The sequence below is a fragment of the Leucopleurus acutus genome, assembly GCF_964270905.1.
Source record: "Leucopleurus acutus genome assembly, chromosome: 7".
Taxonomy (NCBI): Eukaryota; Metazoa; Chordata; class Mammalia; order Artiodactyla; family Delphinidae; genus Leucopleurus; species Leucopleurus acutus.
In genome coordinates this window covers 4,356,693-4,383,983 of record NC_139150.1, presented here as the reverse complement: position 1 = coordinate 4,383,983, position 27,291 = coordinate 4,356,693, and the positions used below count along the sequence as shown (strand labels likewise).

General features: G+C 42.4%; 1 protein-coding gene across 6 annotated transcripts in view; it reads right to left on the bottom strand.

Moving 5' to 3' along the window:
* Positions 1-6,017: 6,017 nt before the first annotated feature.
* Positions 6,018-27,291, bottom strand: part of SETX (senataxin) — an 81,376-nt gene continuing 60,102 nt past the window's right edge. For 2 of the 6 annotated variants that reach the window (XM_082842486.1, XM_082842490.1), the window contains 9 exons: positions 26,438-26,509; positions 24,597-24,746; positions 23,532-23,639; positions 20,619-20,806; positions 19,911-20,003; positions 18,069-18,233; positions 14,575-14,673; positions 13,867-13,954; positions 6,018-9,658 (listed from right to left, as the gene is read on the bottom strand). In XM_082842486.1, the coding sequence (XP_082698612.1) occupies positions 8,906-9,658; positions 13,867-13,954; positions 14,575-14,673; positions 18,069-18,233; positions 19,911-20,003; positions 20,619-20,806; positions 23,532-23,639; positions 24,597-24,746; positions 26,438-26,509 (1,716 nt within the window). In that variant the 3' untranslated portion in view covers positions 6,018-8,905. The remainder of the gene's footprint in view (positions 9,659-13,866; positions 13,955-14,574; positions 14,674-18,068; positions 18,234-19,910; positions 20,004-20,618; positions 20,807-23,531; positions 23,640-24,596; positions 24,747-26,437; positions 26,510-27,291) is intronic. The other 4 variants (XM_082842485.1, XM_082842487.1, XM_082842488.1 and 1 more) reach the window with 4 other exon arrangements.

Sequence of the window (27,291 nt, the reverse complement as noted above, 5' to 3'; positions counted from 1 at the left end):
AGGCCCTAATCTGCTGGGCCAGTGGCCACCCTGCTCCTCCTGGGACTTCAGTTCTGGAAAGAGCTTCCAGCAGAGGAGCCAATACTGGTGGTCTGTGAAGGGTGGAAAGCTGGAGCCCAGATCTTGGTTTCTAAACATGCTCCTCCCCTTAGAGGAACCAGGGCTCCTCGGAGTGAAGTCCGATTCCATGGCTGGACAGAGACAGTCTGCGTGAGCCCGGGACACCTCGTATCACAAGGTCAGGAGGTGCCCAGCTGGTGAGTTCAATCACACCCCAGCTGCAGACGCACCTGGCACTGTGGGGACCTCGGGTCCGCAGGGCCAGGACCGGAGGGCCCAGGTGGGTGTCCTGGGCACAGCGTCCTTCCCTTGATAGGGAAGGTGGCTGGAGGTCTCCTCCCAGAGCAGCTGTCCCTCTAGCCATTCATTCAATAACCCCTTTCCTAAGCCCCCACTGTGTCCCCTGGCTCTGGGGGTACAGGATGGGAAGGCCAGGAGGCCATGTGAGGGCAGGGGGCCCTCCATGAGGAAGAGGAGGTTACACAGCCCCAGAGATGGTGAGCACCTGTGGAAGGCTCGTGGCGGTACCACACTGCTGACATCCCACGGCCCACCTCGGAAACCGGAGCATCACAGGACATGATGAAGGTTTGTTAACACGGCTTTTTCCACAGACTCTGGGGCAACACCTTTTAAAAAAGAGAAAATGATGGGAATTCCCTGGCAGTCCAGTGGTTAGGATTCCGTGCCTCCACTGCTGGGGGCCGGGGTTCAATCTCTGGTCCGGGAACTAAGATCCTACAAGTTGCGTGGTGGCCAGAAAACCAAAAAAAAAAAAAAAAGAACAAAAAGAGAGAGAGAGAAAATGACTGAAGAACTGGTGTGTCTTCTTTAAAATAAAGTTATTGTAAAAGTAACTCATGCACACTGTACAACAAATGGAAAAATGAAAAAATGTATGCAGAATATAATACTTACATTTACCCCCTAGAATAGGCGGAACACAGAGGATTTTCAGGGCACTGAAAATACTCTGTATGATACTCTGATGGTGGGTACAAGTCATTACACGTTTGTCAAAAGCCATGGACTGTACAGCCCCAAGAGTGAGCCCCTAATGTAAGCTGTGGGCTCTGGGTGATCACGACGTGTCGGTGTAGCTTCATCGATTGTAACAAATGTACCATCTGGTGGGGATGTTGCTGGTGGGGACAGGGGGTTTATGGGAAATTTCTGTACCTTCTGTTCAATATTGCTACAAACCTAAAACTGCTCTAAGAAAATAGTCTACTACAAAAAAAAAAAAAAAAAAAAACTACCTAACCTCTATCAGCATTTTGGTGAATGTCCTTTTTCCTATAGAAACGTTTTGTGTTTGCCTGTCTATATACAGACACATATACAAACATACGCACACACACACACACACACATATACACGTATATAGAACAAAACTATAACCGCCACCTAACCATAACATTGTGGACATCTTCCAGCTACCGGGATCTATTTACATCTGCCGCTGTCACTCTGCCCGAGAGGTGGATGTAAGTCCAACATCGTTAGTACCACAGGATGTGTCTCTAGACCCCATAACTGCCTGAGAGTAGACTGCTAGGTAAGGGGTATTCCAAATCAAGGCATTTATGCTGCAAAGAATGGAACCCACAAAGTCTGGCTTCTGTGATCAAGGGGGTTACTGGTGGGATAAGGGGATTATGATGCAAAGGGCAGGGCTCCAATCAGGCCCCACCTGGCATGCTGTCCTCACGGCTTGCTTCCTGGGGAAGGGAGCACCTGACCGTGTTGTCGTCTGGAGCTCTGAAGTCACAGCCTCAGGCCCAGAAGCATCCACGTCCAGGTGCTCTGGAGTCCCTTCCTGTCCTGTGTCCCTACGTGACAAACGTCTGAGCACTGCCTGGGAAAACTTCTACGTGGGTACCAGAGGAATGTGACGGGAAAAGCAGCAACAACCCCAAAGTCCATCAGAGTAGAACGGGCAGACCGGGGCGTGTTCCCTCCACCCAAAAAGAGCGGATAACGGCTAGTCATCTCAGAAATGCAAAGATGAGGGGGAGAAAAGCCAGCCCCAGAATACCCATCGTATATAACACATAAACTTCAAAATTAAGTAAATATAATTTGGGGGTGTGCAGTGAAACTTTATACAAACTACAGAATTCAGAATTCGGGTTACAACTAAGTGGACGGGGTGGTGGGGAGGAGTGTCTAGAAGAAACATGGAGAGTGACCTTTCCAGGCGTCAGCAGTGCCGTTTCTTATGATGGGGTGGGGGGGTACACGGGTGTCTATTATATTATGTCTTTCCTTTTACGTCTGTCTTACATACACTCTGATGTATATGATTTATTTCACAGAAGTTTTAAGAGCCGGGTCTGTGCCGATCAGTGGTCTGAGTCACTGTGGACATACACCGTCCCCAGTGTGCCGATCGGTGGCCTGAGAGTCACTGTGGACATAGGCCGTCCCCAGTGTGCCGATCGGTGGCCTGAGAGTCACTGTGGACATAGGCCGTCCCCAGTGTGCCGATCGGTGGCCTGAGAGTCACTGTGGACATACACCGTCCCCAGGTCCCATATCTGTTTTCTAACTTGCTTTGGGATGCCAACCTTAATTCACGCAGGAAGATAAAAACTTCCCTTAGTGGCTGCTTTCTAATTTTGTGAAGACTGAAAATTAAACCTGAGTTGATGTAGTAAATTAAAAAGACAGTGATGTTTTTATATCAAATTCTATTTGTTACTTAAAGCATATTTGATGACTCAAGTGTTTTTAACATTTAAGAGAATTTGGCATATTCATGTCAGATTAGTTTTGTTATTTCAATTAGAAACCTACTAAATAACTCAGTTTAGGATTAAATGGAAAAGTTTAAGAACACTGTATTAAATGGTATGTATTTTGTTTTATTACTTTTTTTTTTTTTTTGGTACGCGGGCCTCTCACTGCTGTAGCCTCTCCCGCTGTGGAGCACAGGCTCCGTACGCGCAGGCTCAGCGGCCATGGCTCACGGGCCCAGCCGCTCCACGGCATGTGGGATCTTCCCGGACCGGGGCACAAACCCGTGTCCCCTGCATCGGCAGGCGGACTCTCAACCACTGCGCCACCAGGGAAGCCCTATTATTTTTTTTTTGATATGAGGAAAAGAAACCTCAGGTTTTCTGGTTTCTTTTCTTTTTATATTTTGAATTTTATTTTTTTATACAGCAGGTTCTTATTAGTTATCCATTTTATACATACTAGTGTATGTATGTAAATGGTATTTTTTAAAAAGAACTGGAGATTCACCGTGTTTATGAGTTTATTAGATTCACTAGATCAGTTTAAATACTAGAAGAGGTGGCAATTAAAGGGCTTAAAAAGAAAATTAGGGAACAGTTCTCAGAGCTTTCTGAGATGCTCTTCCTGGGTTATAATCCTCAAACTTGGCCCAAATAAAATTTTCCAACTTTTTCTTTAAAAAAGTTTAATTAAAAAAATAAAAATAAATAGATTTAATTTATAGATGCACTTTAAAAAGAAGAGTGATGCCCTTATGCCTTCCTTTTTATGGCAGTAGACTATAAAAAAAGATCAGAATTAACTATTTCAGATACTTACAATGACCAGGGGGGTATTCGGTAAAGGAAGCAGCAGCAATGTTTTGTAGTTTTCTGGAGGACCAGGAAAAGAGGCCCCTGTGAGTGGGGACTGTGGGAAAATCCTCATAGAAAACCCATCCCTCTGACCAGAGGAACCAAGATAAGATGTCCCTGTGACCTGAATGGCGGCAGCGTAGTTTTTGTTTTGTTTTTTTTAATTTTTATGGGAGTATAGTTGATTTTAAATGTTGTGTTAGTTTCTGCTGTACAGCAAAACAAATCAGTTATACATATACATATATCCATTCTTTTTGATTCTTTTCCCATATAGGCCGTTACAGACTAATGAGAAGAGTTCCCTGTGCTATATAGTAGGTCCTTATTAGTTACCTATTTTATACATAATAGTGTGTACATGTCAATCCTAATCTCCCAATTTATCCCTCCCCCTCCCCTTCCCGCTGGTAACCATAAGTTTGTTTTCTACATCTATGACTCTATTTCTGTTCTGTAAATAAGTTCATTTGTACCATTTTTTTAGATTCCACATATAAGTGACATCATATGATAATTTGTCTCTTACTTCACTCAGTATGATCATCTCTAAGTCCATGCATGTTGCTGCAAATGGCATTATTTCATTCTTTTTTTATGGCCGAGTAATATTCCATTGTATATATGTACGACATCTTCTTTATCCATTCCTCTGGGGATGGACATTTAGGTTGCTTCCATGTCTTGGCTATCGTAAATAGCGCTGCAATGAACATCAGGGTGCACGTATATTTTCGAATTATGGTTTTCTCTGGATATATTCCCAGACCTCCTTCCCCAGCCCCACTGTGCAGCCCTTGGGAATCTCCTTCTGAACAAAAGCAGAGATGGCCAGATGGCTTTTGGTGGTGGGCCTTGCCCCGCTCAGGGCCCCTGTGGGGGGACCATTACTGAGGAAGGCAGACGTGACCCCGACGGGCCCCAAGGCTGCTCCCCTTTCCTCCTGAACCCTTAGGAGTCAGGCCGCAAGGCTGGCCACTCGACGGAAACACCTGAGAGTGAGTTTAAGCTTAAGTTTAAAAAAGAAAAAGGCGATAAGTACTTGCCCCCAGACCCATGAAATCAGGAATTCTAGAGTAGGGCCCGGGAGTGCCTCCAAAGTGCACCTCCCAGGCTGAAAACTACTAACAATTCAATTTGCAGCAATGCTGCTTAGACCAAAGGCAACAGTGTCCACCAGCACGGCTGGGCCCAAGCTCTAACGAAGAGAGCACAAAGGCAGTGCCCGTGGTTCCGAGCACCATCCAACTGCAGACACCATTTACGCCATTTGACTTGGCAAATGCCTTCTGTACAGCAGGACGGGGTGACGATAACTCAGGTCCTTTAAGAGTTATGGAGGGATCCCCTGTGTACAGAACCCGCCTTCACGGTGCTGCAAAACATTGGAAATTCTATTTAAGCTCAAGGTAAATTTCAGTTTCCTCCCCGAATTATTTATTCCTCAAACAATAAATGGCGAAACCCAGGAGATGGTGGTGACAGCGCATGTGTTGGTCAGGAGGGACTTTAAAAATCACTGCTACAGCTGCTGCAGTAACGAATTCCATAAATAAAATGGCCATCACAGAGCGCTCACCTCTCATCAGGTCACTTGGCAAGTTCACCTCGCCCCAGAACACGTACGTCACTTTACCCTCGTGGGTGGTTGGTGCCTCCACCCGGAATAAGCGGGAGGCCCAGCGAAGCTGGCGCTGCCCACGTCCTGGCAGAGCACAGCACATCTCACCGCCCCCTGAAGCCACTGCTTTTATAAAACGACTTATACTTTTGTAACCATCAGTGGTGACCCCCAACTTGGCCATCTATTCCCTGCGCCCCCATCGGTGCCCCGGGAGCTCCTTTCGTGGGTCACTGTTCATCTGTCCCTCCTCTCTCACCCGCTCCCCAATCTCAGCCTGGAGGTGAGCATGCGTTTCTGGACCAAATGTCAACGTGTAACTGACACCACAACTAGCCACAGTGCACCCTGCAACCTTATGGGTAAGATTCCAAGAAGAGCTGAGAAGCAAGGAGAGCTGGGGGTGCGGACTGGATGAGAAACCTGAATAAAGCAAATCGTCACCAGATAAGTTCGGCATAAAATAAATCTAATGGCAGACTAAATGGAGTACCTGGGAGGTACCTTGAACCTTCATTCAAAAACACATAACTCCTAACCCACGTCAGTTTTCTTGTTTCCACTTTTAATTCTGCCATTTTCTCTTAATATTCAGGTTTTAACAAAGACAACAGGGCTACTGCTTGCCAAATCCCAGCTAGGAATTCAGAGCATAGAAAGAATCAAAACTACAGCAAAAAAATTATCAATCTGCACAAGTAACTTTAGAAAATAGTTTACTACAATTTTGTTATAAAACTCATTTACAGGAGGTTATTCACATGTACTTATCAAATTTGCTCCTGATAATACATGAAAACACAGAAATAAACTGCACAGTAAATCCAAGGCAAATCATATACAAAGAAGCAAAACAAATTTTTAAGTAGAATATATTCATGTTGAAAGAACTAAGATTGAAAGAAGACAAGGCCACTTTCTTATAACTCCATGGCAAGGACAAAAGTAACAGCTGTATTTTTCACCTGCAGTAAGGTTAACCACCAATCAACAACACTGCTATGACAGCCACATCAAGAAAGGCCACATTGTACATATGAAATGCTTAATGCAAATACATACACCAGCTGGAACCACAAATCGATTCCAATGCAATGTCAGGTATGACTGTTTCCTGCTGGGAGAGGCTGTCAGGACACAGGCTTGCTCATTACAAGGGATGATGCACTAATTCTCGCGTTACCAGACTAGGTGGAAGGTGAACCAAAAGTGAACACAACGTGTGAGAACAGGCACCAAACTTAACTGGAAATAACATCGTTTGGGTGGGGCAGCAAAGTACGTACAGTGGGGAGCGCTTACTTCACGTGTTGTGTGAGCGGAGTGGGGAAGTTCCTGACCCCAGCTCTTTCCAGCATGCCTCTTCTACAAGCTTACAGGTTTTAGATTCTCTAAACTGTCACTACAAGTGTCTGCTAAGTGAAGCATTTTACCAAGATAGTAGGAAAGTAAACTTAAACAATGAGCTTTCTTGCCAAAGGCCAGGCAGGAAGCTTACGAAGCCCCTGACCCAGAGTGGGGCTCAGCCTGCCTCCGTGAACGGGGAGCAGAGGTTGACTGTGGGGACAGAGCGCGTGCTCCCCGAGTGACAGGAGTGTTCAATCCCATCAGCAGAGGTCTGGACACCAGAGGGAGGGACAAGGGTAACAAAGAAGTAGCATGTTTAAACCTTTGGCAACCATTTTTTTTAAAGCTCTTAATAACCTGCTTCAGTAGAATTCCTGATGAACACAAAGCCCTTTTTGCTTAAAAAGCAGATGACTGGGCTTCCCTGGTGGCGCAGTGGTTAAGAGTCCACCTGCCGATGCAGGGGATACGGGTTCGTGCCCCGGTCCGGGAAGATCCCACATGCCGCGGAGCGGCTGGGCCCGTGAGCCATGGCCGCTGAGCCTGCGTGTCCAGAGCCTGTGCTCTGCAATGGGAGAGGCCACAACAGTGAGAGGCCCGCGTACCGAGGAAAAAAAAAAAACAAAAAAAAAACGCAGATGACCGAAAAAGTTTCAAATTGTGCACATTCATCTTTAGGATGTGTGATTTCTCCCCCAAATTACCTAGGGCTGCACAGCATTCACTACAAACCGCTACTTCAAACAATGGTCAACTGTTACTAACACAGATTCTCAGTCTGGGATACCTCAACAGCAGTGTGTGTGCGCTTGGAAAACTGGACTTTGAAATTAGGCAGCCCTGCCCTCATCCAAGTCTCTCTAATCTCCACCCACCGTGGCCACTTCCTTTCACAGAAGCACAACCCCTCTAACCAGATCTTCCACCACAGCGGTGTATTTGCGTCACTTACGATGGTTTCCAAAGATCAGACGCAATCTGTCAACTCTCTTCCTGTTCTCAACGCCAAGTATTTGCACTCCTCTCCCATCCTTCTCTTTTTATTTATTTATTATTATTTATTTTTTTTGCGGTACGCGGGCCTCTCACTGCTGTGGCCTCTCCCGTTGCAGAGCACAGGCTCCGGATGTGCAGGCTTAGCGGCCATGGCTCATGGGCTCAGCCGCTCCGCGGCTTGTGGGATCTTCCTGGACCGGGGCACGAACCCGTGCCCCCTGCGTTGGCAGGTGGACTCTCAACCACTGCGCCACCAGGGAAGCCCCCATCCTTCTCTTTTTAGAGGATGTTTCTCTCCTGCCTAAAATACTGTATCTGGTCTGCCCTGCCTGGTTCCCAAGCTGCCTGGTGACCAGAATCCCTGGGAAGATGCTAAACATCCAGCTTTTCATGAGTTGGATTCTCTTGCTGATCTACAGGCTTCCACAAGCCACCCCAGCACTGATCTAATACTTGGCAACCACTGGATTTGTAACCTACCAGTTGCAGGAAATTCACAATATGCTGGGGGCATCTGAATGACATTTCAAGAATTATTCTTTCATTTCACATTCTTCTATCTCACGAAGAATGAGAATTTTAGCTAGAGAACTATGTGCTCACTACAGCAGGCAGACGAACTCGTCACAGAAATGTAATATCCTGTGCCAAGGTGCCTTGTCTAAAAAGGTGCATGAGTGGAATTTCACCTAACAGAGCTCTGCTTCCCAGGGTCTTGCCCAGGACACTCCAGTTGATTTAACAGGACTAGAGGCATCTGACCCAATGCACTGACTCGCTTCTCTCAGGCCGCCTGGGCTGTTACAGATGTCTGTTTCCTACAACAATCTTTGAAAGGACCTGCCCTCCTCCCATCTTTCTTTTTTTTTTTTCAATATAAGGTCTGTTCTGTTGAAAATGATTAACACTTTAAGCAGGGGAAAGAAAAGCTGTCTACCAGATCAAATTTTAAAAGGATTCTGTTATTTGCTACACAAATATACATTCCAACTTTTACAGCATCCTCTCCAGTCTGACCTTTTCTACAGAAGAACAAGAGATCAACATTTTAAGTCTTCGACTTCGAGGACATTATTACTGATACACAAATGCCTTCTGAAAGCTTCTGCAACTGTCAAAAGGTACTGAAGATGACCAAGAGGCCCATGTGTCAGGATACATTTTCTGTTTTCCAACAGCACACAAACTCCTTTAAGGAAAAAAGTAATCTTATCTGGACAGTCCTACTAGCTGGTCACCTGAAGTTTGCAGTAATGCTTGTGGCTGACAGTCTCACTTGGCCCCACTATGAAAGCTTCCTCTTCTTCAAGCTACTGTCCTCCTCCTCCAGCCCCCTCTCGTCCCAGCCTGAGTTCCTCTTTGTGTGGTGGCTCAGAGAGCCACACGTCTCCTGATCCCCCTCAGGGAAGGCCCTGGTCTCCCTCCTGTGGCTGACTGCCTCCCCTTCCTGGGCACATTTTCTCTTACTCGTGGAAGCATCGGTACTAGCAGCTGGAGGGTCGCACTGCGCGTGAGGTCTGTGGTTGTTCACAGCAGCTCCCTTGGCGGGGGGCTGCTGCCCGATACTGGTCGGATCCTGGTGCCTTCCGGGGGAGCCTGGCTCTCCAGAGAGAGGCGCTGCTCCGGGATACTGGGGGCTCGAGGGCTGCAGCTCACTGAGGCATTTCCCTTTGGCTTCACAGCCCAAGCCCATCCTCCTAAGTAGTCGTGGGTCCCGAAGCCAGTCCTGAATGGGTGGCCTTTCAGGGTCATTTGCAGTAACAGTGACAGTGGCTTCTTTGGAGTCAGAGGGTGAGGGGTACAGGGAAGAAGCAATAGACATCTTGGCAAATTCACTGTCTAGCTTGTTGCTGGGCACTCCGCCCTGGGGTCTGGACACCTCTGGGGCGATAGCAGGAGGGTGAGTCAGACTTCTCTGCAGTACGGGCTTGAGTTTCAGAATCTTCACTGCATCTTGTCTATAGTTTTTGTCCCAAGTCTTAACAATGGCACCACGCTTCTGTGCATCCTGAATCAGCTGATTCCAATGATAGTTTTCCTTGAAACAAAGAGAAGGAAGAAAATTACATCGCAAAGAAACACTCGTATGCTTGGGAAGCAGAGGTTCCAGCTTTCACTTCTGAACAAATAGTAAGTATACCTTCGTGAACAGATTCTCAAGAATCCATTACTTGTTAGACAAGGCTGAAAGGAAAAATAAGGTGGAATACAGAACTATAAAGCCACGCTGCTAGAAAAGAACACTGGGCACCACCTCAAAGAAAGAACGTCCACCATTTTACCACTGTTACTCAGGCCACGTGGTGAATTAGCTGTCATGCAAATCTGTACCAACTGCCGGTAGCCTCATGTAGCTATTTAATCTTCAATTAAATAAAATTAAAAATTCATTTCCTCAGCTGCACCAGCCAGATTTCAAGTGCTCAGCAGCCACATGTGACTAGGGTTAGCATCCTGGACAACACGGACACAGAAGGGCTCCGTCATCCCACCAAGTTCCCTGTGACACTGCTGATCCTAGAGTCTTGCCTGCCTCCGGCCAAGGCTAACATTCTGGAAGAGGAAGGCTTGGTTTCAGAAAGCTCTAACTTTTGAGTGCATGCTGACTGTTCTAGAAAGAGGTCCACAGCTTTCATCAAATTCCCAAAGGCTTCCCAAACTCCAAAGGGCTAAACCATCTTAATCCGCTGAGATAACTATTCCAAAGATATTGTCACACTTTTGTCTCTTTTCTAGAAGGGCTTAAGTTATGAAAAGCACATCTAAAGGGAAAAACAAAACAAAACAAAACGAAAACCCAACTCCCGCATCTCTCCTCTCTTCCTTTTAGAGTTTCCTCAGCAATAAATTGCTTCTTTACAACCATCAGAACTTGGGCCTCTTTAGAAAGAAGAAAGAGTATGAGGGAGGAAAAAAGACGGAGACTGAAGGAACGAGAAGAAAAGGATAGCTCCCCTCATGGGGGCTCCTGCACTATTCATGAAGGTGGGTAAGGGTACAGCAGTGAAGCTGCATACATAGTACTGACCTGCTGTGTGACCTTGGTCAAGTCACTTGACCTCTCTGAGCCTGTTTCCTTACTGTAAAGTATGAATAGTATTTTATTTAAATGACTCTAAAATGTGCTTTGAAATAAAATAAAATAAATAAAATGCGCTTTATTTTCACATTTTACCATTTCTGACTTCGGGGTACCTCTTGGCCAGGCAGCAGTTTCGATGTATGTAATCCTGGAGGAATTCATGGCTGGGCGACTACAACCTCTTGACTTTTAGTCAACAAACCACTTTTAAAAAGAATGAGTCCTGGCTCTTGCCTGAAACATCTTTCCAGACATCTTCTGATAAGACAATAAAGTACCAGCACTACAACTTGGAGAATGGAGATGAGAAGTTGGAAAAAACCCCAGGACCACAGTGGGGCCCTCTCATGAGACACTGACTGCACAGGGAACGGTTCGAGCGTGAGCAAGGGTACATGGGATGGTGAATGGGGACGACCAGAGTGTGAGTCTGAAAGTCAGATGCTTTCAGGGGTATCTTAGTCTACCTATTTTGCTGTATTTCCTATGTATAAACAAGAGTGGTATGACACTGGGTTGGCCAAAAAGTTCATTTAGATGTTACAGAAAAACCCAAATGAACCTTCTGGCCAACCCAATAAAAATCTGTCGAAAGTCTAAAAGAGTTCTTTCAGTAACTATAAAACAAAAATTCTAAGTGAAAACAGAGTGTCACAATTCAATAGCAGAACATAAAATAATGATGCACATTATATAACTAATGGCTTCTTGGATTTGTTAAACTATGGTGGCAATGCAGACCTCACAGGGTCTTTTAAAGTAAGTCGTGTAAATCAAGTGCACGGTACGGTGACCGCATGCACCAGGAAGGTGCATGTAAGCAGTACCAGGCTCAGATCTCCGACTCAGGAGAGCTCTTGAGCGTCCTACCCTGTGGCTGGAACGCAGATGTAAAGCAGATGGCCTTGCTGCTATTTCTGCCAATTCTACTGCACCTGAACTTGCTGTTTAATCCAATCCCTAGATCACAAAAACAGTTCTGAGAAGGGGCTATTAGTCTTGATTTCTCAGAGGAAACCAAGTGCCTTAATCACTGATTCCATCTCCATAAGGGAAACTGGGCTGAAGAACCAAAAAAAAAGAGGCTGGGGAGGGGGGAAGCCCAAGGACAAATACGTTAAGTTGGATTGCAAACTCCAAATGATAAACTGGAAGTTTTTCTATTCTGTTCTGTCGGTCTCTTTTTGTCACACTGGCTTCCCAGAGTGAAGATAATAACGTCTATACCGCAGCTAGACATCAGTGGTCTTCAAATCTGCGTGACGGTGACTCTGGGGCTCACAGAGACTTCCTCGGGGGGGATGTGAGCACGTTTTCTGGGAATCAATTTCCAAACCTCAGCTTCCAAACCCCAGTTCCCTATGTCCTCCTGGGGCTTTTCTGCCCTTCCACTCCATCCTTCACAACCACCACAACTCTCACCTGTCCCAAATCTGACCACAGGGCGCACGGCTAGGGGAGGTAAACATGCCTGGGTGTCAAATAGAGGGGGTGGTAAACAGAGGGGTGCCCATGAAGGCTCCTGCAATCAGGGCATCTAAGAGACACAGCTCTATAAACATTTTACTCTTCTGGTTTGAACATTATCAAAATTCAACTGTGTGAAAGTAATTGTTAATACGTTACTCAACTGACAAGATATCGTTCGTTAATACTCAGATCCTTACGGTCACAGGAAAAATAATTTTTTAAAGAACTCTTTGAGGTAACTATAGATTCATAGGAAGTTATCAAAACAGTAGAGGTTCCACGCACCCTTCACACAGTTTCCCCAAATAGTTATGAAAACCAATTCTTTAAACTTTCAAATTTACACGTAAATTTTTTGTGGCAGAAAAGCCTCATAGTCATATTAACAGAAAGGCTTTTAATTATGAAAATATATAAACTACCCCCACTGAATTTTATCCTAAACAGTATAAATGGCAATTCAATTTTAAAGAGCAGAAAGAATAACACTGCTCTCTATTCCACCGGATATACTTAAGAGTGGCATAATGGATTTATTTTTAATAGCTTTATTTATTTATTTTTATTTATTTATTTATTTTTTTGCGGTACGCGGGCCTCTCACTGCTGTGGCCTCTCCTGCCGTGGAGCACAGGCTCCGGACGCGCAGGCTCAGCGGCCATGGCTCACGGGCCCAGCCGCTCCGCGGCATGTGGGATCCTCCCAGACCGAGGCACGAACCCATGTCCCCTGCATCGGCAGGTGGACTCTCAACCACTGCGCCACCAGGGAAGCCCAATAGCTTTATTTTAAAATGTCAAATATTTACAATACATTAGAAACAAAATCTTTATCAACACTTAACGATGAAAAATTTTCAATAGAAACTTAAAAACGGAGGATACACAGCTTTCAAACATTCTTTCAAGGGGGTACACAAACAACGAAGGTTGAAGACCACAGATCTAGGTAAGAGCTGAATGAGAAAGACTGTATTTGAGCGCCCTCTGGTGGAACTAACCAAAACAAGGGAAAAACCTACTGAGTTGGCACCTCTCCTGAGATAAAACAATGACTCTGTTAAATACAGAAATTAGGGAAACTGAGTTATTACACCTAATGAGACAGGCAGCAAATATATGCTTTATCCAGCTGTGATTCACCAAATTAAGCTGTACTATTTGTCGACTACAGATGTAAACTTGCCCCTCCTTCTAGAGGAGTATCTGTACGGATGGACGAGCTCACCCCTCAAGGGAAACAGCAAGCAGTGCTGCTCTAAGTGCCAAGACAGAAATGAAGATCCAAGCACTTTCCTGCAAATTCCCCCTCTCTCTGGCTTGCTAGGCTAAGAGCCACATTTACTGAGTGTTTACTAAGCGCTAACCAATCTTCTAGCACTTTACATATATGGGTTTACATGTCTTCTTAACAATTCTACGATGTAGATACAATTTTTTTTAAAGGTCATCTTGAGAGTACACTACGGATACCTACCTGGGTCTTGGGCTAAGAAAGGGTGAGCGGTTTAGGCATTATAAAAGCTCCCAGGAAGAAGCAGCTGGAGGACATAACAACCAGGGGGAAGAGGCTCATTATTGTTTGTAGCCTCGAAATCATTTCCACTTTGATGAAAAATAAAAACAAAACCTCAACCCGGTATCAGTCATGATGAGCAAACTCTGGACTTCTCTGGTCCTTTAGAATGTACCTACCATCAGGGTCCTCAAATGCCCCAGGATGAAGAGGCTGTACTTGGCTCGTGTGATGGTGACATTCAATCTCTGCAAACTTGCCAGAAACCTAAGCAATAGAAGGAAAAAAAAAAGTTACTTCTTTCTTCAGAATAACTCGGCATGTCAGTGTAGGTGAGACACTGGCGTTTCAGACAGCTTTTCTTGGGCTCCTGCTTTAAGGTCATGGTGCAGGACCTGGCACAGAAGCAATTCCCATTAAGGACAGCAAACAAACAAGATGCCTAGTGCTTTCCTTCAAAGTGATGCATCTGTCTGTTGATTTCCTATTTTGACTTGGATGAGATATTGGAAATTTTAATGGTATGATTTTTAAGCCTTAAAAGATCCTAAAAATATGATAGTAGATCAATTATGATAGTAGATCAATTATGACACATACCATGGAGAAGAACATGCCCCTGCAAAATATACTGGATTCAATAATCTGTTTCACTCTCATCAAGTGAAAAAACAGATTCACACTGTGACATGGGTTAATACACAAGGTACCAAGAGAAGCAGACCTAACAGTGGATCAACTTCACAACTTAAAAAAGAAACCTTCACAGTATTACTCAATTTTTTATATAAGAAAATAGAGCAAATGATGGTATTCTCTAACAGTGATTAAAAAGATCTAACTCTGGATCATAAACAAGCAAAGAATCAATAATGACAGTTACCCACCCAATTGAACCTTGCATGGCATTTGCTCTGACACATGTAACAATAACACAATCTTTCTGACGACCCTGGAAGCCATCCACGGTATCTACTTCTGCTGGCCTATTTACGAAGAGAGAAACATATTTACTGAAAAAAGATAATTATTAAATATACATATTTATACAGTAGTATTTCTTACTTTTTTAATGCTATCTTTTTAAACTGGAATAGAATTCACGTAACACAAAATTCACCATTTTAAAGTACACCATTTGGTGGTGTTGAGTCCATTCACTATGGTGTGCAGCCATCACCGCTATCTAATTTCATAGCATGTCCATCACCCAGGAGAGAAGCCCTGTGCCTGTCAGCCATCAGCCTCCATCTCCCCCTCCCCAGGCCCTGGCAACCACTGATCTACTGTCTGTCTCTATGGACTTTTCTATATGGGAAATTTCATATAAATGGAATCATAAAACATGGGACCTTTTGTGTTGGGCTTCCTTCACCTAGCATAACGTTTTCAAGGTTCATGCGTGTCATAGACTGTTAACTGTACTTCACTCCTTCCACGACTGACTATTCGCTTGTACAGATACACAATTTATTCTTTACCTATGTACCATTTTTGGACATTTGGGTTGTTTCCACTTTTTGACTATCATGAATAATGTCGCTACGAACATTCATGTACAAGCTTTTGTGTGAACCCCTTCTCAATTCTTTCAGGTATGTACCTAGGAGTGGAACTGCTGGGTCACGTGGTAATTCTATGTTCAACTTTAGGAGGAAATGCCAAACTGTTTTCTACAGTTTCTCACCAGCAATGTATAAGTAATCCAATTTCTCCACATCCTTGCCGAAACTTGTTTTGTTTTTGTGATGACGGTCATCTTGGTGGGTGCGAAATAGCTCCTCATTATGGTTTGATTTGCATCTCCCTAATGACAAATGATGTGGAACAGCTTTTCATGTGCCTATTGGATTTTTGTTCATCTTCTTTTGAGAAATGCTATTCACATCCTTTGCCCACTTAAAAAGTTAGACTATCATTTTATTAAGTTGTATGAGTTCTTTATATATTCTGGATATGACTTGTCAGATAAATATTTTTCAAGTATTTTCTCCCACGGTGTGTGTTTGTCTTTTCACTCTTTTGATAGTGTGTCCTTTGAAACACATAAGTTTTTAATTTTTACGAAGGCCGATTTACTTCTCCTTTGGTTACTTGTGCTTGGGTATCATATCTAAGAATCTGTTGCCTAATCTGAGGTCATATAAATTTACCTTTGTTTCCTTATAAGTTTTATAATTTTGTCTCTTAGACTCGGGGCTCTAATTCATTTTCAGTTAATTATTGTACACAGTGTGAGACAGGGGTCTAAATTCATTCTTTTGCATGTAGATATCCAGTTATTCCAGCACCATTTGTTGAAAAACTATTCTTTCCCCAACGAATAGGCTTGGCACCCTTGTTGAAAATCAACTGGCCATAAATGTATGGATTTATTTCTGGAATCTCACTTCTATTGTATTGGTCTATATGTCTACCCTTATGACAGTACCAGTGTTGATAGCTTTGTAGTAAATTTTGAAAGAGGGAAGTATGAGCCCTCCAACATTGTTCTCTGTCAAGCTATTTAGGGTCTCTTGCACTTCCATGTGAATTTTAGAATAAGCTTGTCCACTTCTGTAAAAAGAGGTAGTTGGAATTTTGACAGAGATAACAATGAATCTGTAGCTCAACCTGGGGAATGGCGCCATCTTAACAATATTAAGTCTTCCGATCCATGAACGTGAAATGTCTTTACATTTACCTAGTTCTTTAAATTCTTTCAGCAACATTTTGTCCTTCTGTGTATGAGCTCACACTTCTTTGGTTACATTTACTCCTAAGTATTTTGTTCTTCATGATGCTATTGTAAATGGAATTTAAAAACTTTTCCTTTTCAGATTTCTCTATAGTGTACAGAAATACAACTGATTTTTGTATACTGATCTTGTACCCTACAACTCTGCTGAACTTGTTTATAAGGACCAGTAGTTTCCATAGATTTTTTTAGGGTTTTCTATATTTAAGAGTATGCCATTTGTTTTTTGTTGTTGTTGGTTTTGTGTTTTTGGTTTTTGGAATTTTTTTTGGCCACACGGCGTGCAGGATCTTAGTTCCCTGACCAGGGATCAAACCCATGCCCCCTGCGGTGGAAGCATGGAGTCTTAACCACTGGACCACCAGGCAAGTCCCAGATCATGCCATTTGTGAAGAGACACTTTGACTTCTTCTTTTCCATTATGGATGCCATTTATTTCCTTTTCTTGCTTAATTGCTCTGCACAGAACGTCTAATACAGTGCTGCACAGAAGCAGTGAGAGTAGGCATCCTTCCTGATCATAGGGGGAAAGCTTTCAATCTTAGCATCAAGTATGATGTTTTAGCTGTGGGTTTTTCATAGATGCTCTTTATTAGGTTGAGGAAGTTCCCTTCTATTCCTAGTTTGTTGAGTATCTTTATCATGAAAGGTTGCTGCATTCAGTCCAATGTCTTTTCCACATTTATTCAGATGATCATCGTGTGGGGTTTCCCCCTTTAATATGGTATATATCACACTGACTGACTTTCATATGTTGAACCAACCTTGCATTCCTGAGATAAATTCCACTTGACTGTGGTAAACAATCCTTTTAATATGCTGTTGAGCTCAGCTGCCATTATTTTGTTGAGAATTTCTGCATCCATATTCATAAAGGATATTGGTCCATAGTTTTCTTTTCTGGTGATGTCTCCATGGCTTTGGTATCAGGGTAATATTGGCCCCATAAAATGAGTTACAAAGTCTTCCCTTCTATTTTTTGGAAGCATTTGCAAAGGACTGGTGTTAATTCTTAGTGTCTGACAGAATTCACCAGTGAAGTCTGGTCCTGTGTTTTTCTCTGTTGGAAAGTGATTACTAACTCAATCTCTTTACATTTAATAGGTCTATCCAAAGTTTCTGTTTTTTTCTAGAGTCAATTTTGGTACTTTGTGTGTTTCTAGGTGCAGAAACTTTTGAGTTAATGCATTTCCAATATTTAATTTTTAATTTTACTGTTGAGGTATAAAGGAGACAAAAACAAGATCTTCATCCTATACATGAAGGCACTAAAAGGGTTAAATAATTTATTCTAAGTGAAATGTGAATACATGATTCTCAGTAGAGTTAGAATTCAGATAACAAGTCACCCAACTAAAGGGAAAGGCCTGAAGAATTTCTCAGTCACTTCCATTGTCAAGTGTAACAGTGATGACATTTGAACTGGCAGGAGGCACTCCATCTGCAGGGGCTACAAGTGTAACCACACTCCCTCCCAGCACAAGTCTATGGAGCCAGGGTCCTAGTCTCCTTGTTCTATACTACCAGGGTCTAAGACCACTCCCTAGAGTTAAGTTTCCTTTTCTTCTTTCCTTCTATCCCCTCTTTCTTCATTTTAATTCAACAGAAAAAGTGGAAATATCTGTAAAAATAGAGATGCCTCACCCTTTTCTATCAAACTCTTTGTCCAAATCCTTCTGAATCATCATCTTCTGAGCCTTGTAATGGGTTATTATGCCAACGTTTCGGTAAGTAAAATCCCTTTTTTTGTCTTTCATAAGTTTAACTAGTTCCATTACCAGTTTTATTTCTTGAACATTTACATATGAGCTAAATAAGACAAAAACAAAAAATACAACACATCAAAACTAATAGCAGTCCAATCGCTAAGTTAAGTTCCACTTTGTTTTCCACTACAGTAACGGGTACACAGGTAGGTTTCATCTTTATTCAGTCAGCAGTGATTCAAAGAGGCTGTTATAATGACCATTAATATTGTACATATGGATAAATATAAAAATAACTGCCCAGTGAAACACGAAGTTGTATGAGAGAAAAGAGGTTGGGGTTAAGTGACGTTAAGGCACCAGTTTCTTCACTTATTAAAACAGGGATAGCCACAGTGAGAACGAAAGTATTCATAATAATAATGAAGGTATGACTAATGAATAGCCAACACTAAGGATTTACTATCTTCCCAACACTGAGAAAAGTGCTTCCGATGTACTACCTTCCTGCATTCCCCACCACAGGCCACGCAGATCATGCACCACATGACCGAGAGGATGGCAGCCACACAGACTAAATGTGACCCAGCCCCCAGAGATGAACAAACACGGGGCCCTACAGCAGGATCACGTCCCTCTGTCCTTGCTGGCTTCATCCTGCACTCCCAACTCATCTCCCGAACTACAATGCGTTCCCTCATCACCATACCAAATGCAACACGTGTGCACACTGGAGGATGCCCTGCACTCGCACCTTTATTCCTGAGGCTACCTTATCTGTCTCACCCTAAAGGCTTAAATACTCACTATTCTAATTTCAAGACTTACTATACAGACAACCCAGTCAGCTAGCTTTCTTTTCCATACCTGTAATCTTTATTTGGTCACCTCTCAGGCCAACACTCTTCTCATCCATCCCCATAATACTTATCTGGTAAACTCTCAATCCTCTGCTCCATTCCAACAGACCCCACTACAACCTCCACAATCCCTCTGGAACAGCAACCCCCCAGCCAACTGCTCCGTATTTCTAACTTCTTCACTGAGGGGCCCCTCCCTCCACCACTATTAACTAATATCTTATTCTCACGGAGGACACCACTTGCTCTGCAGCTCTCTCCTGATGCAGAGGTGGAATTTCTATTTCTTCATACGTCATGATACAGGGGTGGCATTTCTACCTGTGCTAACAAATGCAGCCTCCGGGCTCCTCCTCTATTCTCTCACAAGAAGCCCTGGCTCCTCTGAGGTGCTTCCTAATTAGCAACCACTGCTCCTTTTCGCTGTCATTCACAAACCACCTGATTCACAATCCAACATGCTGAAAGCATTGTCCACCCTCTGCCTCCCACCTTGATTCAACTGTATCTGTACTTATCCATCACAACACTTAACCCAACCGGAATCATTAATCACCACGGTGATGGCCTGGTTAATGTCTGTCTCCCCTGTTAGACCACAGCAGCGTTGCGCTGGGGCCACGTCTGTTTTACTCACAGCTGTGATCTCAGCATGGATCTACTGAAGTGCTGACCGCATGTTAGGTAACATAACCCCCACTACCCAGTTAAGAAAAAAAAAATCAAGACTGAAATATATAAATACATCAGTAATTTATGATTGAAAAGGTGAAGTTATCAACCCAGCTAAAAGAAAATGATTGTGCACTGGCACTAGGCAGAGAGATTTATATGGAAAATATTTTGAATTTAAATATAAACAAAAACAATATAAAAATTCTGGGACCATCAGTGGGGACTGAAGAAAAAGGAGGACGTACTCATTATCCCGCTTTTCTGAACCATCTCCAACATCAAACACGAGGTAGGGCTGAAATGGCCAGTCAGATGAGCACCGAATGGCCTCTGTGATTCTACAAAAGAGCAGCCACCACTTAGAATGCAAGTCAAATTACAAGAGAAAACGTTTTAGAATCATTATTACCATTTGTTCTTTCTGGGGAAGAGAGCAAGGGAAAGTAAGAGGACAAGAAGGACCTTCTTTTTAAATAAAATTAAATACTTTTAAATAACACATTTTAGTGAAAGGTAGCAAGTGAATTTCATTTCTATTCTAGTACTAGGGAGAATGACCCATGTAATTAAAATATAACAATCATGATTGGAAAGTTACTCACACTACAGTAAGTGAAAAAAGCAAGCTACAGAATACTATGTAGAGCATGGTGTGCTTTTTTTTCCCCCCCAAAAGAGAAAAAGTAAAAAAAGATGTGCATAGTACAAGGACTGGAAGTAGATATAACAAAATGTTACCAGTGATTACTTCTGGGTAGCATAAATAGGGGTTGGGTTTTTCCCTTTCTTTTCGTTTATCTGCATTTGCTACAATCAATAGGACTTTTATAATTAAAATTATTAAACCTTTATGTTTTTAATAACAAGACCTAAAAGCACAACAAAAGAGCTATTCTTCCTGAGCAGCCAAACCTACAAATAAAACAGGTGAACATGCAATGAACAGAACTCACCTATTTGTTTTCAAGTTCCTGTTATAAACGTAATTAGAAGGGAAGAGACATATGTCTGGGTGCATCCTGTACTGAACGGTGAGCTGTAAGACAGGCAGCCTGCCAATCACGTTGTGCTCCACGTTCTCTTCCAGAAGTTTGTAGAAGCGGGCCATCATCGACTGGTCATAGCCATACTCCTGGGCCTTCTGAAAGGAGGAAAACAAAGCAATAATCTCCAAGAATTCATTTGTACTTTTCCCACTATTAAAAAAACAATCGCCGAGCTCTAAAATGTATTAGAGGTATTGCCAACAACCAAAGATTCAGAGAAAGAAGATGTTTCCAACTCCAGCCCTAGAAAAGCCATGCAGCTTGACTACAAAAGTTAAGGTATTTTCTCCTTATTTAGAAAACCCACATACTGCTTATGAACGAGATGTGATCTTGTGAATGACCACAACTGTCGCTATTTTGGTGCTAACAGGGGTCACCTGAAAGAATCGATGATAAAAGCAGCAAAGAACTGTAACACAGATTTTAACAATTATTTCTGGGCTATGCTCTCACAACTAGAAATAATGAATGTCATTGTAAATAAGCCTCTGAAAGACCAATTTCTTCATCCATCCATCATATACTCAGCAGCTAAAACTTGGGGTGCTGAGAGTCTACAGTGAATAAGAGCAAGTGTCACAGAACTTGCATTCTAGTGGAGGAGACAGGCAACTAAGTTGATTTCATCAATCCAAGAAAGGGTTACAAACCTGTGATCTGAAATACAGTGACTTAATTGACAAACGAAGAAAACTGTCTTAATGTTATCACGGTCGTGCCTTGGGATATACTTTTCAATGGTAGCATCATATCAAGATTCAAAAAGTATTATATCTTAAATAATCTAGAAGCAAAAAATGTGCTCTGGAAAACCCACTAAGATGATGCAATCTTTATAAGTGATGTTGACAATATGAGCATTGAAGATGTACGTGCAAAGTTTTAATAAACCTGTTTCACAAACTATCAGAGTGGAGAAAATAGGCATTACTTCTTATTTGTATTATTCATATATGTGATTATTTGCATATGTGATATTAAATAGGTTTGTATAATTAAAGAGAATATTTTTAGTAGACACTTGGCAATTTCATCTATACCCCCCCAAAGTTTATCTATTCAAGTTATAGCTAAAAAAACCTCATTTACTTCACTCTGGGGAAAAAGAAAATGGTTTATATGAGATAACACAACTACTTCCAGAAAAAAAACTAGTCCATCCTACAAAATGATGGAGATTTTAATGTTTTGACATGAACATATATTCCTGATCTATTTACTGACTGGAAAAAAGGTAATTTGGTACAGACTGATTCTGCCACCTTTAAACAAGGTCAAAACCTACATACATATACACAAATTTATACAATCCCTATAACCATCTGACATTCTGAATTTAGTAACTTATTTACTGTCTGTTACCCTCTAGAATGTCAGCTTCATGAGGGCAGGGATTTTTGTCTGTTTTCATCACTGTCATGACACCAGAACTTAAAAACAGTGCCTGAATTAGCCTGGCACTCAATGAACACAGACTGAAAAAAAAGTCAACACGCACATGCCCACAAACAGTTCAAATACTCACTAAACTGTTCATAGTAATTATCCCTAGGATTAGAAAGGCATGTTGAGAAAATTAACTTTGTAATTATTTTCTGAAATTTTCTCAATAAGCCTTTATTTATTTTTGCAACAATAAAAGTCCAAATGGATTTTTCTCACTTCTGCTGTTTTTAATCAATCACCAAAGTAGACAGTAAAGTTGAGGCCTATCGACAACCCTTTTCACTAACCACAGGCTAAGGCCCTTCAGGAAGTTAAATGAGTAGGTTTCTGAAATACCGCATTATTCAAAGAATGCAGGGCACAGCTGGCTCCTCCTAGTTGTCCACAAGCAGAGCCCCCTGCAGCAGCTCTGCCCTATGGACGAGGTTTTCACTCAGGGACGCGGGCGCACGAGTGTTCAGACGTCAAAGAACTGCACTACCATTTTGATGATTCCGAAGTCAAAGAACAGTAGTAACAAAAACAACTTGCTTTCTTTCCATAACGTAACAGAAATGCTGTGAAAATGGCCTGTTCTCTGGGACTGTTTATGCAGCCACTACTCTCTATTTGTACAAATAATCTATGTATCAGTAAAATGCTCAAATTTCATTAAATTTCAAAACCATCATCTAGACCTATGAAGATTACCCAAAACATCTGAATCCTGATTCTGCTGTGCATTTCTAGGAGCCATCTTTAGTGAGATTTAAGAAGCAAAGTGAAGGGGACCACAACTTTGGTGCTCATCTTCCCACAAGCACAGCCCACAACCTCTTTCCTTTCACCACCTTCCCTTTCAGAGGATGTGAGGGACACTGGCATTTTCCTGCACTATAGGATACAGAATCCTAAAATTGAAAACGTTACTGTAAGAATAATTTCTCTTTATACTGTTTTCCTCAAATTTGCACATATTTAAATATACATCAGGAGGTTGGATTCTTTTCCTTGCTTTTAAAGTTTTTATTTTATTATTGTTTTGGTGTTTATGTTACTAAAATAAATCAGATACAGCCCTTAGAACAGCTGCACACTGCCTTTCCCAAAGGAACAGCTCACTGCACATGGGACATCCTCCTCCTAAACTTCTGGTCTGTGACACTCACACTGCTCCTGTCACACACGCATAAGCACATTATGAAAAGAGGAACATTTCCGGAGACCTTTACTATGAAGGCTCTCAACAGTGGTTCTCTTTTCTCAGCCATTCCCTGTTTTTCCCTGCAAATAAGAGATGATGATCCAAGAAAGACTGCCCCACTGCCCAAAACAAAAAAACCCCAAACAAGCCCCTTCCACTTTAAAGCAACACGAATGTGAAAAACGTACCACAGAAATGACTGTGGGAGGGAGCTGCTTAGGATCTCCTACGAGGATGAGCTTGTTGCAACGATGGATGAGCGGAGTAAGAGTTTCAACTTCACAAGACTGTCCGGCCTTGGTAAGAGTACAGAATGGAGACATAATCAGAATTATCTCTATTATTTATTTATCTATATACAGTCTATCCAATTCATAAGAGTCCTAACCATTCAGAAACATACACTTTCTCCTTCTGCACCAAAGATCAAAAATAAGAACTTTCTTTGGTTAGAAAACAAAACAACAAAAACATTCTAAACGCCGAAGGGGGGGAAAAAACCCCACACACGTTTTGAAGTCAGCCACCACTCAGGTGCCACTACCACTTGGGAAGCAGCCATAAGCTAGAAGGGCCATGTCACGTCCCCGGTTTGTCTTCTTTGTCCCTGCTGGGCACATGCCTGAGGGGACTGCGTGTCTGTGTGTCCCACCCCCATCCCACTCTCTTCCTTCTTCCTCAGTAGGCTGCTTCAGTTGCAAGACTCAAGCTTCTTTTCAATTCAATGGCATTTTCTTCAATTATTTCATCACTTCCATCTTTTCTATTCCTTCGTTTTGGTGAATACTGGATCTTGGATCTCCTGGATGGGTTCTCTGTACTTTGTTTTCCATCTCTTTTGTCTTCTGGCTCTACATCCTGGCAAATAGTAGGTACCCAATAAATGTTTGCTCAATGAATGAAGTAGGAATAAAGATATTAGCTGAAAATATGGTGGCTCAGAGCTGTCCAGAGTTATATTAAAAATGCTTCAAAAGGTAACCAGAGATATCCCAAGCAGGAGCTACAATAATCCTTAGGAGGGATTTTATGAAGAACAATCAGGAATCCCTAAGACTACAGTCCCACTACTGAAAAAGCAATTTTCATCGTGGTGGGTCACTAGCAGCATATTTCAACATAAGAGAATACACACGTAATGGCAGGTCAAAATCAGATGCAAAGACCACTTTGTCAACATCTCGGCAGCCACTCTTCATCTAAGACTTACTCCTTACTCCTAGGCAAAGCTGTATGGCCGACTGCTTACTGACCTCATCAACAATGACGCAACTAAAGGGGACACCCCCTTGCCCACGGAAAGCAGCCTCGAGCAGCAAACCACCACTCGTGCTCAGTGTGCAGCAGATGATGTGGGACTCTAAGATGATGGTGTTCTGTGTCTTTTGTGGGCGTCCTTGAACCTAAGAGAATAAAAGTTAATCAACATTCAGTTGTATATAAATTCCTAACTACACTTATTATGTAGCAGAATAATGTCTAGTAAAAGGTAGGAACCTCAAACCTAGAAAACAGCAGAAACATTCAAGATAATCAGAAGCCATCAGAAAGAACACTTTGCAGTGGAGTCTAATCTCAGAACATGATTTAATAAGCACATTAAGAAAAATGTATTCAGGGTTTAATTTGGACGAAGTGGATTACAATTCTTACAGCCTGATGTATGAGGGAAGGTATCAGAATAAGCAAAGATTAAGTAATTCTACTGAGTTGTGAAGCAATTATCTGAGTAAAACCAGGATCAGAACTAAGCCTGAACATACCCTTTTCTGTTAGTTTTTAAGTACATAATATTGTTCTCTCTTTTATAAGGGCTGGTACCAACAAAAACGCCCGTGAAACTGACAAGCGTTCTACTTCCACAGTAGAATCCTACAACCTTGGTCCAGACTATAATGGAATAAACTGTGATGGAGACTGACAGTATGAATGACACCTCACAACGCATATCATTCAGTGTTCAAATTAATAAACTAGTACTCTCATCAGAGATTCAGTTAGCCTATTTCCCCTCCGGAAAAAGCTGTCGTGAATCATCCCCGAACATATGATAGATTCAACCATGGACGCCACGGCGTGTGTGTGAGAAGAGGCTGGTGACTGTGGCCTTCTGGCGCTCACATGTTAACTGTCACATACGTCTCCTCTCAGCCATCTAATGAGTGAAACTGCCAAGTACAATTAATTTTATGGCTCACAGAACAACGTGATCAGTGGCAAAAACCATAATACTGGTAAACATGGAATTCATCCTTAAACGTGGGAAGATTAATTTTGGGCTCAGCTTAAAGTTACAATAAAAAGCTTTCCACATAATTTTTAATAAACAAACTGCTAAAGTTCAATTATACTTATTTAGCCACACAGAGAAGGTCAATAATACATTCAAGAGAAAAACCTCAGCTCAAAAATACAAATACCATTACCGGTTGAGTAATGGTCTCTTTTACCGGTTGAGTAACCAGTCTCTTTCCCTGACCCCCAATTCATTTCATTAAGGGCTGCATTCTGGTGACGGGGTACACACCTGGCTCATCCTAGCTTTGACCAATCTAAATGTTAGTTGATATTTTTATATCCAAAGAATACTGAGAAAAGTTATACATATTATAGAAGGATTTTTGTGATCAAAAACAAGTAAAAAGAGTATATGCTTTCAGCCAAAAACTGAGAAAAAAGGTGCTTGTATTTCTTGGGCCATATCCCAGCCACTGTCACTCTACCTGAATTCAGACATGTAATTTTTTTTTCCTGTATTTTCAAATATTTATTTATTTATTTGGCTACGCTGGGTCTTAGTTGTGGCATGTGGGATCTTCCCTGCAGCGTGTGGGATCTTTAGTTGCAGCATGAGGGATCTTTTAGTTGTGGCATGTGGGCTCTTAGTTGCAGCACACGGGATCTAGTTCCCTGACCAGGGATCACACCCACACCCCCTGCAATGGAAGCACAGAGTCCTAACCACTGGACAGCCAGGGAATTCCCCCAAATTTTTAAATGTAATTGAGAAAAGACCACAGGTTGTTTGAACTATTTCATAAGTTAAAAAAAAGAAAAAGTAATACCAGGAAAATGCTACAGGTGAACTACTTACCTCTTTAACTTTAGAAGCAAGCTCCTGCCTTTCTTTTGAAACTCTGGCAATTTTTTCATCTAATTCTTGCCTCTGGAAAAAATCAGAATGCCATCATTAAAATTAAATTAAGCATTTTAAAATGCTTTCCAATGGACTGCCTCACATTTCAAAAGGATGAGCCAGTACTTTACCAATGAAAAACTGATTCACCCAGTGTGTTTTCTCTATACCAGTCTTCCTGTATTGCTGTGTGTCAGAGTTTAGCTAAGCTACTCCATGGTACTGCTGCCCTGGCATCCATTTTGTTTGGCCAAGCAGCCTGCAGAGACCCCAAACTAACTCTAGGCCCCTTCACACACACGCACGCCCTAGACGGCAGACTGTGGAGTCACCAGCCCACCAGCCAACATAAGCTCTTGTGATCAACAGTCTCCCCTGCTACCCAGTGCCTTCCCCTTATATGCCCTTTAGATAAGACCCTCCAAGCAACTTACCAAAACCCTGCTCTTTTGGTTAAAATTGGCCAATCCAGCCCTAGCCTGGGAACCCCAAAGTACTCCACCCATGGACTCTGATAATGACATGTGCGCCAGGGCCTGCCTCTCTCTGTCTGCACTCTCCCTTGACCTGCCTGTCACGCCCCACAAGGCATGCCTTATACCTTCTTCAAGACCTGTGAAAATAAACTTCTCTATTTGGATTTCGATTTCTCTTGTGGTCTGTTTTTAAACATCAGCTCATTATAAAGCAACCCAACAACCAGCACCCCGTGTTTCAATTAGTAGGTGTTAATTTGATAAATTCATTTTTTTTGTGGCCACACTGTGCAGCATGAGGGATCCCTAGTTCCCTGAGCAGGGATCGAACCTGAG